The 18753-nt window shown below is 42.3% G+C and overlaps 1 protein-coding gene across 12 annotated transcripts in view; it reads right to left on the bottom strand.

The window, feature by feature from the left end:
- camta1a (calmodulin binding transcription activator 1a) overlaps positions 1-18753 on the bottom strand; it is a 277539-nt gene that overhangs the window by 108347 nt on the left and 150439 nt on the right. For all 12 annotated transcript variants that reach the window (XM_040007840.1, XM_040007835.1, XM_040007836.1 and 9 more), the window contains one exon: positions 13797-13932. In XM_040007840.1, the coding sequence (XP_039863774.1) occupies positions 13797-13932 (136 nt within the window). The remainder of the gene's footprint in view (positions 1-13796; positions 13933-18753) is intronic.

Raw genomic sequence — 18753 nt, 5'->3', positions numbered from 1 at the left:
AGGGAGATGGAATAGTAATTACTCCTGCGCATCTGTGTGCAGAGACACAGCCTCTGTCTTGTAAGCGGCAATGATTGACAGCCTCAATAAGAGACTCGCACCGCGCCCCGTGCCCTCCGCCTACATGCCCCCGTGACAACTGGTCAAACCCATCGTCTGGTGCCCCCAAGGCGGGGCACGGGTGACACCCCCCTCTGATAATCCTGCCCATCACATCCATCATGCCACCCTGCTCACCCCATGAGAGGGCACAACCGAGGGAATCTAATCAGGCAGTCTAATTGAGGAGCAGCGCTAGCCAATAACAGGCCTAGGAGGCTGGCTCTGCCTGGGCAGGCTCAGGGGACGTCAATAACACTCAGCGGGTGTCGATTCATCAAACCTCCTTAATGTCATTAGCCCTGAGAGGCTCGCTTAACCCCCACCCCTCCACCCCCGAATCTTATTCTCTTATGCCTCAAACTTTCTCTCTCACTTTCTGTTGCTTCTTCTCCTCCACGTGCCTATAAATCTATCCATCTCCCACTCACGTTACTGCCTTCCTCACCCATCTTTCAATAGGTAATTATATGTTTTCCATTGATAGCAACTTCGGCCTTGACTGAGAAAATGTTATATCTATATTTCTATGTTTGGGAAATTAGCACTATCTGCTTTTTGGACTAAGCTCCACTCCTTTTTTTTTCAGTCCTCCTCCTGTCCCCCTCTGCCCCAATATGTTCTTCCCCTTTCTCTCCAACAACATGTGGCGCATATTCCAGCTGTTTATTAAACAATGCCAGAGCTTCCTAGGAGCAGGTGATGCAGTCAATTACTCCACAATTACCTGGGTAATTATGCAAAGGAGGAGAGAGAAGAGCAGTAGCACAGGGATGAAGAGGACCTTGGCAGAGGTGGATCGGCTGCGTTGGCAGTGTTTGGGACCCAGAATGGCAAGCGATTGAGACCTTGAAGTGACAGTGCCAGTGAGAGTGCAGCTATAAAGGACGATGTGCCCCCTCACCTGCCAAAAACATACACTCACGCGTACATAAACAACCACAGACAGAGTTTGAAACACTCAGCCTGCCGTACTACTCTGACACCCGGATGCCACTGTGTATGTGGCTTTTCTGAGTGCTCAAGCCCGCTTTTTGTTTTGGACAATAACTATACAGTGTTTCTGTGCTTTTCACTCCACTGTTTCCTCTGCTCCCATGACAATTAGATGTCTTATACCTGAGAGGCAACAAAGAAAGGAGGGCAAGAGACGGGAAAAGGCAGGAGAACAATGTCGAGGATGTTAAGGATCGAGTGAAAAAATAAAGGAAAGAAGAGCAAAGGTGGAATAAGAGCAGACAAGGAAATCTATGCTTCTTTGAAATCTATGTTAAACCTGAATAAATAACCAAGCCTGCTTGGTTTCTTGTTTTTTGCTTTGAGCCTGCTTTTCTGTGTATATAAAGACCAGTCATATTTGGTAACATGCACATTTCCTTTTTCTCAAACTCTACTCACAACCACTAACAACCACTGCTGCTCTGCAATCATCCATGTGGACTATTTTACACATTGACACCAGAGCTCATGTCAAGCAGGCCTGACAAGCATGTCTTGGGGTAAATTGAACCATACAGTGGCTATTCTGAAACAAAAAAGAGTCAGATGGAAGAAGAGCGCTTGGCATATTTCCTGTCATGGGAGCTTTATGCACTTGGATTGAAGATATTTTCACTGGCAGGGTGAATACTAAATTGCTTAGTGTCAGCTCATCACTTAAGGAGGATTGTTGGTGGGTATAATACTTCCCTGCACATGGCTTCTCCAAATAGTCTCAAGCCAGCCAACCCCACTTAACTTTCTCCAAGTGTGCTGACGTGATGCCGTGGCCGGAGTCCTGTCTGTGGACACTAAGCTTTCAGTTATGGCTCCCCAAACTCATCACTTTGGCTCAGATTTTTCTCTGTGTTGCAGATTAATTTATAAATCCCACATCAAGAGGGAGGTTGACTGACCAGCCAAAGTAGACATGGCCACATTTTAACAAAGAGACAGTTGAAGAAAAAGTGGCAGAAAAATGTCTAGTTTTACAGCAAATAAGAAAGAGTGAGCGAATGAGTGAGTGAGTATTCTGTCCAACCCTTTCCCCCCCCAAAATGTTTGATAAATAAAAGTAACACATCTGTCCTTGGCTAAGTTATACTTATGTTGGTTTTTTTTTTGTCCTTTTTTGTCCACCTGTCTGTCTGCGTCTGAAAGGGCAGAATTAGATAGTCACATGACCATTCTGTGTTAGTGAAGATGGGCATGGGGGAATTGCCTCACAGCTCCGTATCTTAAATCTGTGGGATTAAGCTCCATTAAACACGGAGCGCCGCCACAGCTTTATCTCTGGATTTCACTCTGAGACAGAGCAGAGAGTACGAGGAGGAGGGAGTCGGGAGGGAGAGAAATAGCGATGAAACGTCCTTCACCTTTATCGACCAAATTATATAAAAAAGGAGGGATGAGAAAAATTGCTTGCCTGTTCCACAATGGTGGAGAATGGGACTTGGCCATCGTACACTCATGTGCTAGAACGCTTAAAGATCCAGACAGCCACTCCAACACTGGCCACTACCCTTTGGCACAGAGACATACATTAGAAAAAGGCATTTCCCCAAGCTATACTGGTCATTTGATGAGAAATGACCACTGCTGACTCTTGTCCTCTAGTACTAAGTCAAAAAAACCCCACCTCTTCAGATGATAAGACTTACGGTAACAATTAAAATGCTGATAATAAACATTTAAATAGTCAAGATGTGATATTTTTTTTTTTAGTGAATCAAGTCTCCTTATTTTTTTTTTACAACCTGTGTTCATATATGTTTTTTTGTTTTTTTTGCTATACTAGGATATCAGCGCACTGGCTGTCTCTCTACTTTTTTGCCACACAGAAAATGAATCAGTGCCTTGCTCAATACATTAACTGTATAGTTTGAGATAAAAAAAAAAAAAGGAAAGGTGAGCAAGCTGGGAGTCGGGGTGGTCCAGTGATGAACACCTCCTGTGTCAACCCTTCATCCTCTTGCTCTCTCTCTTGCTCTTCTCTCTCCTCTGGGCTGTTATTGATCTGATCTCCTCCTCTCTCAACTGGAGCCATGATTCATGTTGTTCCGACTGGCCCTCACTCACCACACACAGACACAGCTCAGTCATGCCCTTCGCTATCTATCTGTCCATCTGTCTCTGCCTGCTCTCCCTCTTTCTGCCCTCAGGCAAGTCAACCTGCTATTCATATAGGGCCACCATGACCCGGTATGGCCTGGGTGTAATTATTATTGCTTCTCATTATTTGTGTTTTTATCTTTATTAGCTCTTTGTATGAAGCTTGTCACCTTCCAGTATGAATCTCTTTGTATTTCTTCTTAACAGATGATTGGAATCAATGCTGAAAGCTGCCTCTTTTGAAGTTCTTTCTTCCCATCAAGCTTTACATGCACTTCATGGTGCAGGAAGAGCAGTTTTCATAGCTCTGCATTGCTGTGCTTTATGATATTGATTAGGTTAAATGTCATTTCTTGTCCTAGCAGGGATTCAAAGAAAAGTTTTTGGCATTTTTTTTGTGTCCTATATGCAATTTAAAAATATATAAAAATATATTCAGATGTCATTTCTCAAAGTGTTCAAGGCCGTTCCAATTCAGAATGTTCATTTTCTGATGAAAAAAGCAAAATAAAAAGCAAAAAAAAACCTAGAGATACAGCGGGAGAGAGAGAAGGGACAGAGGGAGAGAGAGACAGAGATGTGCAAAGGCCTTGCAGCAGCAGAAGCACATAAAAGCCTAGCTTCAGCCAAGGCTCCTGCTCCAATGTGTAGAAATTAATTGAGTGAAAAAAATCTGCTGTTTAAGGTTGAAGTGGGTTATGGGAGGCAGTGTAACAATTGTTTTCTGTTTGCCAGGGGCTATATATCGTTCATTCCGGCTTTCTCTCTCCTCCCCGCTCAACACTGGCCTCTCCCCCTCCCCACCCTCCTTCCTCCCTTACCATCCATCCACCTTCTAAGCCTCTCTTGCTCCCTCCTCTCTTTTTCATCAGTCTTTTATTTTCCACAGTCTACAGTCTTTTTGATTCATTTTTATCTCTCCCATTTTCATCTATCATACAGGAGATTTTTTTGCTGTCTTTAAACGTTTTCTAGCAATAACAGGCACCATTTATGAAATGAGGGTTTTACCGAATTTGCTTATGTGTGTGTGTTCAGTGTGGAAATTCCCTCACATTTATGGAATATATATATACATATTGTAAGACAAATTTAACTCCCTAATAATAAAGCTATACATGTACGTAAATGCAATGAATTCTGTAGGTGAATCGCTCTACATGCATGCGTCTTTATTCGGTAGTGACAGGAACAGGGGAGTTCTGCACAGTGTTGACACACTGTGCAGAACAAGCTTAGCACCCCTTGGGCTTAAACAAATGACTCATTTTCTCTTCACATTAAAATGTGCAATAGATTTCTCAGAAATCTGCTGCTAATCCAAAAAACTATCAAAACAGCAACAAAAAGCTAAACAAGAGAAATCCTTAAAATGAACATGAAACAAAGACGGAGCGGAGACAAAGATGCATGCGCTGCATGGCATGATGGAGCTAACATCTAAGCAGATCACTGTTAAAAAAAACAACAGCATTGGTACGCTGATGTGTCAGCATACAGAAAAAGAGAGGAATGCACAGAGCAACACACACAAACAGAAAAGATAATAGAAAGCAGAGAAAAAGATGGATAACACAAATGAACAAAACGCTAATGAAGAGACTTTTATCTGCTATTATAGTTCCTCCGTTGCCCAAAGCAAAGGGTTAAACCTGTTTCCTGTGCTAAACTACTATTTAAGCACTCTTTCATGTAAAATATCAAACCTTTCAATATCACTCTGAGGGAAGCACAGTTGCTCACACTGTATGTTTCTATACAAACACTTAAGTATTCTCTTTGAACTTTGCAGTTCCACTCATTATACCTCCTTTGAAGAGTGAATGTTGGAGCATTGGTACATTTTGATTTTGAAGTTATTAAATGCAACACAGCAGCAAATTACATTTAAACCTCTGTTTTGCTGGTTAATAATACATAGGCCATGTGCAGAAGCCAGCAGAATAAATAGCCAAGCAACAAGAAAGATAAAGGAAGCCAGCAAGTGAGATGCTTGAGTTTAGCAAATTCATCTCAGTTTAACTGTTAACATTTCAATATTTTTTGCAGATTAAGCACAAACTGTGATGCTGTACTTGCTTTTTGAGTTAAGAGAAGATAACCTCACTGGATGACTCTTCCTTAACACCTTTGCTGGCCCCCAGTAGTGTCCTAAACACTAACTCCAGTGTTGCACACCCTATCTGAGAGAAATTAAAATAGCCACGTTGAGGAAAGCAGACACGGTTCTGCCAAGGCCATAAGGGATCGGAGGAAAACTGCTGTTCTTGACATAGGGGCTGGTTTTCACTGTAATAATGGCTTCATAACAACAGAGACCTAAGTGGCTTTTTCAAAAGAGAGAAGCAGATGGAGCAAAAAAAAATTACACACATACACACAGAAAGTTAAAGGAACATGATGAAGACAGAGGGGTAAAAATGGAAACTTGTGGCTTAGGTAAAGGCATACCCTTAGCATCGGCATAACAAATGCTAAATTAAGTCATGCAGTTTGGCAATAAAAAAGTTAAACACCTAGTTACAGCAGATAGAGCTCAAGTTAATTATTCTGTTAACAAAAATTTAGCATTTCTGCAGCAATCATGTGACCAGCAAGACTTTGACACTGACACAAGCATACAATAAAATTGGAATAGTTATTATTAGCAGCAAATCATGTACAGTTACAGTGGGGTCATGCAGTACTGTGGTGCACAGTCTACAAAAGATGCCATCACTCTTAACTTCACTCTTAATCTATTAACTGCAGCCTCCTCTGGTCTTAACATCAGCATAAAATAGTTTACTGGGAGCTTCATGGCATGGATAACCATGGCTGAGCACTAGGTGTAATTTTTCAGTGGCCCACTGCTTTTATCCATATATTGTAGCTTTAGAGTGTGACCCTACTCTTGTAATTAAGCATACTGGTTTATGTTGTTTAAAATACTCCATTTATCCTTAAATTTGTGGTATGGTCTGTAAAGGTGGCCCAGTATATATTCATGGTTTATTTAGGATTTTATTTATTTATGAATTTGTCTTGTATTGCCCATTTAAATGTTATTTATTTATTTTTATTTTTTAATCGGACGAACTTAGCCAGATGTTTCCCTGTCAAAGTTGGTTCCCCAAACAGTTTGTGTGCTCTGGTGCCTATCCTCCATATCCTGAAGAAAGTACAGTACACATTATAGTGCATTTAATAGGTTTTCAAGATAATAAAACTACTCTTTAAACATAAATAAGGCGATCGTTGAGTCCCTGCCTCTACACAAAAATGTTACAAAAGTGTATAAACTAGGCAAAAGCTGGTACCGCCTGCTTTTCTTTTTCTCCCACCTATGATTTAAGCAAATCATTGCCAGGAATGATCTGAGGCCCTGACTAGAGTTGACCTTTAAAACACAACACAACTCACTATAAGACTTAGTATTTTCTCTTGAGTGTGTGTCTTTGAAGAGCATTCTAGCCTGAGCCGCTGAAAAGGTAGAAAACAGAAATGTTGCCTGTTAACATTCAGCTCTGCTACTATTAAGCATTCTCTTTTCTGTTCAAAATCTTGTTTTTTTCATTTTGCTGTGTCATATTGCTTTAGGTCATCTTTATACATGTTATTCTTTCCAAATTGTTTTTACCACAGGAGAATGAAAGAATTGAAGCTGCCAGATAGTTCTTCCTTTCCATGAGACCTCGGAGGGCTTTGAGGAACTACTGTGGGTAGCTAAATTCAGTCTAATAAGAGACAATGTCCTTAAGTTCAACAACAAATTAAAATATGTTTGTGTCTGGTTTTGTGAGGGGAGTTCCTCCCTCCTCAACACAACACAGAAAAAGACCCCTGTGGAGATGCCTCAGCATGACTACACCACAACATTTTGCAACAGTTGTAAATTAAATTAAGGAAGGTATTGATAATATACAGCTTTATATTACACTCTTTATATCATCACTCCATACAACAACCTTTCTAATGTTGAGCCAACACAAAATAGGCTGATGGACCGAAATGGTCCAATGGTCCAATGATAGCTGGGTCAGCATGAAATACAGAGCTTAATGTTTCCAGAGTGATTTGGAAACTGTTTGATAAAAGGGACAAAAAATAATTACGGTGAGCTTGAAGGAAAATCATGAGTAAAGTGCAGGTTCCTAAGGCTTAAGGGTAACACGTTCATGTCAGAAGGCTTTGATTCAGTCGCTAATAACAGCATAACAAACACAGTTGAGCCCTTATGGAGAAGAGAGAGGATAATTAAATGTGTCAGAAAAACAACAACAAAATAGTTTTCTATTTTAGATTTTAGGCTCTAGCACTCTAATGTCCATGGCAACATTTAAGGACCTTAATAATTTATTTGTATTGATTGATTTTGACTTTGTTCATTAATATGCCATGAAGCTTTTTTATATTCTCTCTTCATAAGCTTAGGTTTACCCTATACCTGAGCCTGAAATGAGAAGACCGGTAACTTAACTGCTTTCACATGCCCATGTAGCCGCTCAGTTTTACTATATGTGAGAGCCTAAGGTTATAACCATGGAAACAGTTCTTTAAAATATTGCTCATAGATTGCCTTTAACTCCTCCACAATCAGGTAATTCAAAAGGGAAGAGCTAGTGTGCTCTCAGGCAAGCGAAAAAAAAAAGAGTGAATAACAAAGTCGACTCCAGGAGAAGAGTGAATACGATGGAAAAAGTAATCAATTTAGTGCCTTTACAGAGCAGGCAACTGACTGTTGTCTCGCAGACAGCCTGTAAGTTAGAATAAAAATGTAAAATACAAACTTTTTTGCTTTGGGCATTGCTTGTATCAGTAATGTGATCTTAATTTCACAGTTGACTTGGAGCAGGGACAGGAGGGAAAGCACGCATTGTGTCACCTCCTCACAGAAAAAGGGGTTTTGTTTAGTGCCCTCTCACATCTGGCCTCACAATCTGGTGATATCAGCTACTGCATCTGTAAATCAGCGTTACTACTGCTACTAAAACGCATACAGTCACCCACAGCAACCCTATTTCACAGATATGCAGCCAGTTTCACTATAACTTACCAACTCTACCCACTCATTTGGCCATGAAATAGTGAAATGTTAGTTTTAACCAGCTGGGCAAAAAATGAACAGACAGACTGGATTTTAAAAGTTGGATTCGGGGGAATATTACAGTCCTACAAATTTAAATATATGTTTGATTTGCTACAAACGGAAGGGCAAGAATACTTGCAAGCAGGAGTTAAATACTGAAGGTCATGTGATTTTGAAAGCCAATGCAGTGTAGCATCCAGTGCTCATCCAGTAGCATCCACTCCATTACAACATTAGCAACTAATGTTTTGACATTTGTCTTCATTATTATCAATGAACAGAGGCGATTGAGCCACCAGCATGCTCCATTACCTTCCTTCATTGCACAGTTGCACAGTTGAAATCACACATTAGGGTGGATCCAACATAAAATGACAAGTTACGGGAGCTAAGGACTACCAGCTGATTATTTAGGTGGTGGAGGATGAGAGAGTTAGGTGAAGGCATGGTGGGGTGGAAGAGATGCAGGCAAGGGATTTTGGGAATTGGTAGAGAACTGTACCAGCATTAAAGTGTAAGGAGCACAGGGGCACAGAGCAGCACAGCACACCTTAAGAAGAGAAGCTCATTTCAATCGGTATAATTAGCCTGTGGTAATGAAATAAGTCAGAGGCACTGCCACCTTCACTTAAGAGAAAATCGATCTGTGTTTGAGGGAGTTTATTAAAGCTTAGGAATAATGGGAAGATAGGATAGAAGGGGTGGAGGAGTGGAGGTGATGGAGGCTGAGCGCACATTAACAGCTAATCAGAACGAAAAGGTGGTAGCATTGGGGTAGAAGCTTGACAAGAAGCAGAACAGAGATCAGCTGGAGTTTCCCAAAATAAAAGCGTTTAAGGTCTTTGCTATTTCACAGGGGGAAGCCATAGGACGTGAGAGCTATCAACATGTGAGACATACACGCTGAATATAAAGATGAGATATTTTTTTCTTTTTTACACATAGTTTATCAAGGCCTGTTGCAAAAGAGGATTCGGACTGATAGATAGTCACTGGAAGTGCTTGAAAGGGTCTTTTTGGATGTTGGGTGAATAACTTGAGCTTGGTAAGCACCGGGTGTGGTGAGATAATCACTGATGGACATTTCTCCTCAGGTTCCCCAAATGCATGCTGGTTGATGTGGGTGCTGCTTGCTCATTTATCCAGCCGTCTGGCCAACTCACCTGGAGTGATGGGGGAGACGTCAGGAAGGCAGGCTGCTATTTCACGGCCTGTTAAGCGCTAATGCCGCAACATGCCCTGCGCTCCAATTTTAGGGAACAGGGAGCATTACCGCCCAACTCAAGGTTCTGTCCGTCTGGACTGTGGACTTGGACAGTAGTGAAGGGATGGGGTTAGCAAGAAGAAAAAGAGGTGGGAGTAGAGGAGAATGATGAGATGTCTTGTGAATGAATTAAAAGACAGAAATAAAACAAACAGAGAAAAGCTCACAAAATAGTAAAAAGCAGAAACAAGTGGAATCTTTTTCCACAGGCTGCTGAGCAAGCACTGTGGAGCAGACAGGACAGCAGCACACTGACATCCACTTCTGCCATGCTAGGCTGCTTCTCGCAGGCCCCAGAAGGCCCCTCGCTCCCAGGCTTACAGCCTTTCCCTTGCCAGAGCTCCTGAACATCACTAGCCTGACCCACCCACAACATTTGTCCTCAGTGTGCACTAAACTTGGCCCATGTAATAACCACAGAACCTCCATTAAGCACTACATGGCTAGAGAATCAGAGCATCTACAGCACAGTGTGAACGGTGTAAAGAATCTCCTGTAAAGCAAGTGAGAATGTGCTCAAGTTATGCCAATTCTTTGTGTTCTGGCTTGTGAATGTGTAATATGAATTATGCATAAAAACATCATTCTCTTCTGTTCTGAAGCAAAGTGCTGGGAAGAAATTGCTAGCTCTTTATCCCATCCTACATTCACTGAACGGAGGGCAAAAGTCAAGCCATTTATGTCAAGCATGTGCTTACAGTAAACATCACATCCATCATAGTGTAGTTACAGCAGTGATGGATCACCTTTCTCATCTGCCATTCTTGAGGTGTGAGGTGTTTAAAGGACATGACCCAGGTCTTTCAAGGCTGCAAGAGGTGGCGTGCACATGGAGAAAGACACAGCAGAGTCCAAGCAACATAAGTCAGCACAGATGAGACCTGCACTGTATTTCTATATACACAATATGAAATAGCAGTTATGGGCCAATTTCTACAAGCTCTCATGTGGCCTTGCAGTCCTAAGTCATTTTCTTCCTCTGCTTTCCCTCTGCACCAAGCTCACGTTCATAGTATTCGCCACCTCTGCTGCTAATACAGCAATTAGCTCTAGTAAATTAGACATGTTACAAGGCATAGGGCCTTGCAGACAAAATCACAAGAAGGTGAGTTACACACTTTCCAAGTAACTGACAAGTGTGCCAACAAGAGCCATCGGCCATGGCATGTGACTCATAATGATTTCAGTTCAGTATGTTCTTTATCTCATATTGTTGAATATTCAGCAACTGTACTATAATTTTTCAGCCCATGACAGTCTTTTTGGACTGATGGACACAAGCTAAATAGTGTCTGCTAAAGAATTTCCCTTCTCTGATGCATGATGCATTTCTGGTAATTGCCCAAGTGCTTGTTAAGGCTACATGCTTGTGGACTATCAAAGCTCAGTGGCAGGCTGGGACTATTATGCAAGGCTCGTGATTTGCTGGAACTAAACAGTAGGATTAAAAAAAAGATACAGGTACAGTTAGGTGAATGAGTAGAAGAATACAACAAAAAACACTGGGCTCAGTGACAAAGGCCTAGAGACTGGTCAGTGATATCCTGGCAACCTCCCATCACCATAGAGAAGAATGCGTAACCCAGACCAGTTGATGAGTGGTTTCTGGAGGTTGCTGGCTGTCACTTGTAGAAATCAATCACAAAGACGGTGCTACCAGATTGTCATGATCATTGGTAGTTTCCAAGGAAGACACTGATTTGTTTGCAAATATCAGGTAACCAATGACTTTGCAATAGTGAAACTTGGAAATGAGCATTTCAAACTAGAAACAGAGAACATTCAGCTTCCAAATAAAAGTTGTGCCTTACTGCAGAAACCAACAGGTTTCAAAAGGCAGAACTTGGACGGGGAATGGTCTGTGTTTTTGGTTTGTGATTAAGCCGTCACAGTTTTACTACCATTCAACAAGTGGTTGGCATGTACTTGCAAACAAGTCAACATCTTCCATTCAAACTATGGGTGACCACAGCAATCTGCTAGCGGCCAAAGCGATCAAAAGGGGGTTTTCGGTGCAGTACCATACACTTTTTTGCGCCCATTTTCTCCTAACAATTACCTCTCACAGCCACTCACCAACTGACCAACTGATCAGATACTTACTTTTTCTCCCAGTGACTGATAGTTATTATGTGATTGCCAAATACTCACTATGCTTGACATCTCTGTCAGTGTTTAGCCATCACTGTGTATTATTTGGACAATGACAGAAATGTTACTGCTGAATCCAACATGCCATAAACGTTTTCATTGTTCTTGGTCTTAAAACCAAGTTATATGTATTCTATGTTAAGCAGTTGAGAAGCAGTTGTTAACTGTGTACTCTATTAGAAAGCCTGCTGACTTTACCTCTTGCCATTCATGTTTGACTAATTCTGCCTGCAATGAATTTAATAAAGAAGAACTGTTTTAACTTTTGGGATTTTTTTTTTGTTTTTTTGTAGTTCAGAATTGTAGTGAGTTGAGCTGTGACAGTGATATTCCAATTGAGGAAGTTATTCCAAAGAAAAAACAGCTGCTTTTCTGAAGCACTGAGCAGGATAGATGCTGGAAAATAGAAAATATAATACAGTATTCTGAGGAGGCACTGCCTCAGTGGATGCTGATATGGGTACAGATGATATAGCAGACATCAGGAAAGAGTAAGACATAAGCTCACTTTCAACTAATATCAATTGTTGCTTTGCAGTAAATATTCTGCTTTAGATATAAAGTAGGGTTAGGGTTAGGGCACCATTCCTCAGTTTTCTTAACTACTATTTGAGCTTAGTATCATTTGCACTTAGTAATCATTGAGAAAGAGATGGGACTTAAACCCTAGACCTGTCAAAGGTGCATCACGGCGTACCACATACAGAGCGACAAATCTTCACTCTTACATTCACACCTACAGCCAATTTGCAATCACCAGTTAACCTGCATGTCTTTGGACTGTAAGGAATTGTGCCACACAGGCATGATGAAAGGTGTTCTACGAGTTTGGGATTCTACAGTCAACTTAGTTTTTATATCCAGTGGAAGTGCACGCACTTTGCCTTCCTATCACCATATAACTCTGACAGATGTCACTTGGCTGCTGTGCATTTTTCCCCCCTAAGAAACGAAACCACAAAGGGACGAAGGATTTCTGAGTTCCTCTCTGTACTGGTTTATATATGCAGTGGCTACTGATAAAGTCAGAGCTCAGACACAAAATAGTGCCTAAACATAGCCTGAACTCACACATTAATTGAAAAAGAGTAATACAGGTTTAGCTTACTAAACCTTCTTTACAGCCAAAACTGCCGCAAACTGGAATCATATTTAATGCTTCAAAAGGACTGATGTGTGTAGTCTCAATGGGTTATCAGACCACTGTAGGACCAGAGATGACACTGAGCTGGCTAAGCGAGGGAAGAGGCCATTTTCTTGGAGTGACAAATATCTAGAGGAGTAGAAACACAGAGTAGAGCCCCTGTTGGGAGAATGCCCGAGCTTTGTCTTTGTCACACAGTGTGACACAGATGCACAGCACCACTCCCTGAGGTGTGCGGTTAGGTGTATGTATGTGTAAATTGTGTGCTTGGGTTTGTGTGTGTATGAGAGCACATTCACATAAGAAAGCTCAGAATCTCCCACCCTTATCATTGATCTCAGCTCCTGTACTTTTAGCATTACTGCTTGTGGTCAATGTGAGAAAGAGACCAGAACTAAAACTTGAGCAATAATCAAATGCTGAGGAACTTTCTTTGAGTCTTTGGATGAGTCTTGCCATGACTCATTAACATGACTGCTAATAGATCAGCCAGGGTAGCAACACTGTCACCAACTTAAGTCTACTGAGAGGCTAGGTGAGCCAGGCACTGACGCAAGTAGGCTTTTATGGCAGCAGCTGGTATGGGTAGTGACTTGGAGTGAGGTGAGGGAACACTAGTTTCACAGTACTGCTTTGAGCCAGCAAGATTAATGTAGGCTCTCTGGAGCAAAGGCAACATCCAGAGCTTTAATAAGGTACAAACAATCGGTTCCACTCGACTGGCTTCCCAGGGAAAACTATTGTTGTGCTGCATTGTTTCTTGGTGAAGTTCCTTGGAGACACAAGCCGGCTGCAGCATGTGGCTGTCTCCATTACAGCCAAGGGAGAGCTCACTGTAGACCTCTGTTTGTCTGTGTCAGGATGAAGGCTGGCTCTCGCCCACCCCACACCCACCCCCGTAGCCACCCCCGTGCCCACCCCTATCCCACCTCTCTTCCCATTTACTCCCTCTAAATCCAAACTCTTGTCAGCCCACTCACCTCAACTCCCTGCACTTTCAACTTCATGTGATCCTCCCGTGTGGTCTTCCCATCTTTCCTCTTCTTCCAGCAGTAGCCATCCTTTCTGTACTTCACCTTCTTCCTATTGTACAGTATCATCGACCCATTCTGCGGCCTGGACCCGTCGAGACAGGAGAGACAGAGGAAGAGCAAAAGAGAGAAAGATAAGATAAGATGAGAAGAATTTTTAGGCAAAGCTACAGCACAGCTCAGGGACTCATTTTAGAGATGTACAAAGAAGCCTGACATGAGTCTACGCCAGGCAGAAAATGCACCAGTGACTTAGATGACAAGACTTCTTTATGGTGTTTTTCAGCATTGGTATGCACAATTTGACAATGAACAAAGCACCCTTCAGCATACATTTTTTCCAATGAGAAGTGTGTGTGCTGTGAGGAGTTAAAGTGACACTCTTTCTCTCAGAGTAAATTATATGAAGGCCAGTTTGTAAGGAAAGCAGCATGGGGGGTGAGTGGGTTTCTTCCTTATCTCTCATTCATCCAACTTAAATGAGTTGTGGTGTTGGAAGTCCCTAGGGGAAAGAGAAGATCTTCCTTCACACTCCATTCATAATTCATTCTCCCTCCACCAGACCACAGCCTGTAGGCTCATAATGATATAATGTACTATTTGATGATAATCTGGCTTTCCATTTCGATTTGTAACAGAGGCATTTGCCGCTCAGTGTTAAACATTAACAGAAAGTGTAGCATAAAACATTTATGACTTTCTCAACAATTAGGAAGCAGTTAGACATGGTTATGTGTATATGTATTAGTATTTATGTGTATTGTGCAGTGGTTACGAATCATCAGTATGAATCCATACATAGTGCTCACTCTCCACAGATTCCCACACACTTGTCCATACCTCCACAGTGCAGTGGTGGGATTCCATCACTGGACATGGCTTTGACTTAAATTCATTTCCTGGCAACGTCCCCTCACCCTAAACTTATCCCAACCTTGAACCAAGTCTTCCAGGAGTCCAGTCGAAATTGTAATGATTAGTGGTATGGGGACTTGCATTTTATCCCCAGAAGCAGAGATAGTCCCCACAAAGTTAATGTAAATGTGGTTAGGTCCCCGCAACATAAGTAATACAAGTATAAACACATCACACACAGCTGCTATGATTTGGAGCTCTCCCAAATGAGAACAGGTTTGCATCAGTGTTTGTTGCTTCACAGTGAATGAGTGGGAAAGCCGCCTGCCCAGGCTGCTGAGGAGGCAGTGTAACTGAAAGGGGCTTAACCATCCAGTCAGCTGGTGAACCTTGTTAGTGTTTTGCTCATTGCTCCACACATAAAACACACACAACACACACAGGCACAGATATGTAAAACTAGAAACACAAAAAAGAGGAAAAACTCTCATCAAAGCGAAGGGGGGGAAAAGTCGGGTTGATTTGTGGCTTCTGTAGCAATAAACAAAATAAGAAAAACCAATGGTTGTTTTGCATTGTTTTGTTGTTTATTGTTAAATTTTTTTCCACAAGATTTATTTATAAAGCTGCATGCATCATTTTGCAGGGCTGCCTTTAGGGGCCAGGGCGTGTGTTTATCTTGGTATCACTCATCAATCATTTTTCCTTGCTGGATCTCAGGGGCCAGTAAAGAGGGAGGAGAAGAGGGGAACTGGGGTCCCTGCAGTCCCCCCTCTGTGGCCCCTGACAGCACCTTCTAATGAGAGACGCCACTCACACACTGATGTGCTCACTCCTTCCTGATCTCCCTTCCTCCCTTTCCTCCTCCCTTTCCCTCGCTGAAGCCTGCTCTTCTCGCCGTCAGTCAACTCAAGCTGTTCACCAGGGAATGTCTTTGTCTCCTCCCTCGCTCCCTGCTCACTCTCTCCCTCTTGTTTCATCTGTCTCAGGATCCCTCACCTACACCCTCCCACACCTCCTTCTCTCCTATTGTCTTCTCCTTACTCACTCCCCTGTCTTGTTCGGTACTTTGCATGCTTTGCAGAAAACAACTATTAAACAGACGTGTTTATTGGTCAGCTTGAGAAGTGGAACTCCTCGATGGCTGTATGCAATATACACAAAGTATAAATTGTTTTGTAGTTTACAGCATCCATAACGTCACCCATCGTTGAGATGCGATCATAAATGGCACTCTGGAGCTAAGAACTTTGCAGATTGCTGTAATCTCATCATGTACTCCTGCAGATCTGCATACCAAATATCACTTGAAGGACGCTCATCTGAGATGCCATTCCTGTTTTTGGTAGCAATCAAACAAGGAATGGCCCTCTAAAAGTTTGATGCTATTATTCGCTTCAATATCATTCTGGGTTTTGTCCTTCAAAAGATACAAGGAGTGTGTGCTTCTTAAAATGTAGTTCTGCGTGAGACAAAAAGATGGGCGCGGATGAGATAAGGCAGAAAATCAAATGACACAGGGCTATCTGATCTCCTCCAGAGCACTGGAAATTGGGGTGAGGCTTCGGTGTCAGAGGCTCCACGCCGTATTTATCGGCTCGGCGCAAAAACTTATTCGCTCAGCTATTTTTGAGGGACTGTTAGGTAGATGCTATTTTCAATTCAAGGCACTTAGGGCCCAGAAGAGAGAGGCTAGGCACCCATTCTGGGGTAGGTCTTAGGCAAAAACTAGTCTAAAATGCATGCTTTGGCATAATGTGTCTCCTTTCCCTCCTGCTGTCTCCCACTCTCTCTCTCTCCCCCTCATCTTTTACTACTGTATACTTAGGCGCTTCAATTAATCTTATCAGAATTACACATATTTATACATGAGGGGAAAAAGCTAACTGCTCCGTTATCAAAGAAGCGTGACAGGAGGCCCTCTGTCTCAGATGCCTAAATGTGGCAGATTAATATGGAAATACAGGCTTCTAAAAAAGTGCACACAAGCTCCACAGCTGCCTCTCTCTTCTTTGGAGTTTGCAGCGATAATAAGCTTCACCCTCAGGGTGGTGTTAGGCCTTGTCCAGTCCTTTAGGAATCACTCATTTACCCAGGTAATGGCATTCACTCAATCAGATCTGTTGATTTGAAAAAGTCAGGGGAGGGTGGAGGTTTTATGAGGCTGGTGACGTGATCAGCATGGGTAACAAAGCCAAAGCAGGGAAACCTGGGCCCAAAGGCAGGTAAGGAAGAAAAAAAACTGCTCACATTCTCAGCTTTACTGTCTAAAGGCCTGTCGGCACAAACAGAAACAGAAAGGGAAAAGCTACATGCACACAAAAAGCGAAATCTGAGTGAGAACAAGAGATTCTTCTGTTCTCCACAGCTCTGGTGAATCGCCTTGGATTAAAATGAAAAAAGACACAACATGTAGGCCATACATTATTCATAATACATGGTATAAGTTATTACTTTTTTACTGGACTTAAAACTACTCAATTGTAGCAGGTGTGCTCAAGTGTAAGACAAGAATACTAAATTGGTAGTCCAGGTTATAATAGTAAAGGTTATGCTTCTTTCTGAATGTATTTTTGTCAAAAGGCTTACAAGAATGAAATATCTCAGTCTTGGTGAACTGGCGTAGCCCACTCGGCCACATTCCCTGTGATGCTCTAGGTTTGATTAATACCATGCTGCAATACATGCTGTTTTTCTCCCTAGCAAGCTCGACTGACATTGGAGAGGAGAGAAGAGCTGGGCTGGAGAGGCTTTGAAGATCGGAGGGTGAGCTGGTTGGGGCCTGAAGTGGCTCAGGAGGGAGGCGACACCTGCTGTTCTCAATTACCCATCGGAGCCTTCAGCCATCACAGCCTTTACCCCACTGTGTCAACAACCACACTTCTACCTACTACTCATCTAAACACATCCACATATACACACCTGTATTTTGTGTTACACAAAAACCAATCCTATTAAGAATAAATATGAGGGATAAATATGCCCCTGGGCACTCGAACAGAAGCACAACACACAGTAACCCCATTGCTCCATATGGGGATAACATTATTAACACGAAGAGTGACAGACCATCAATAACACACTGATGCTTGTCATTACAGTTTCTGTCAATCACAGTTAAAACATAAATCACGTGTTCATACACATGCGATTGGGAGCACATGCGCACACTTGGAGCTGTCAAAACTTTGCAGCGTTTTTTTCGCATGTAATGTAATTACATGGCAAGCAATGGTGCTCTATTAGACAGCACATGATCTTTGAGCTAGATGTGTGAACAGAAAGGTGCTGGCGTCAGGAGCCCCTATCTGGACGCATCACGTGCAATTGATGACTCGCAGATAAGCTGCTCCTTTCAGACCTGCCAACGAATGCATCAGGAAGTGGGGCGTACACTAAAACTACTTTAAATGTAAATCTGCCATGGCCTCATGATTGAGATTCATCGTCTGTACTGCTCTGAAACCCTCCAACTCCCCCGCTAGTGTGCGTATGTCGAGATGCCGCAGGTCGCGTTCCTCTTTGACTGCCAATGAGGCCTTAGCACCTGGTCACTGTAATGCCTTACTGCTGAGTGGCTCGGGACTCCAGCCCTAAACCATTCTGATAATTAAGACAATGAGGGCTGTGTGGTGGGTTAGTCAGCTGGAACAAGTCATGCATCTTTTTAATCATATCTCATGATCTATTATTTTTCCTAGGGTGTTATTTTCTCACCTCTGCAGACTTTTTGAAACACATATGAATTTTATTCTAAATATTTTTAATAAAAAAAACTGATTTAAGAGTATAAAACAATGGCTGACACGAATTAGACTGAAGTAAATGATGGAAGTTAAGTTTTCCAAACATGGCGTCAGATACTGATCTCCAAGGCTGTACAGATGGAGCTCAATGTTTATTTACCCAGTGTTCAGCTAAATACAACAGTAATAATGAGAGGGTAGCTAGGCCCCTGGAGTTGTAATTCAGGATAGGGAGACAGATCGTGTGCCTCCCCTCTTCCTCTCTATCTATACTGCCGGTGATTGCCACAGAACTCAAGCTCCGG

Source organism: Simochromis diagramma, unplaced genomic scaffold (genome assembly GCF_900408965.1).
Source record: "Simochromis diagramma unplaced genomic scaffold, fSimDia1.1 OVJJ01000545.1, whole genome shotgun sequence".
Lineage (NCBI taxonomy): Eukaryota > Metazoa > Chordata > Actinopteri > Cichliformes > Cichlidae > Simochromis > Simochromis diagramma.
Note: the sequence above shows the minus strand (reverse complement) of the source record. Positions and strands in the feature narration are given on the sequence as shown.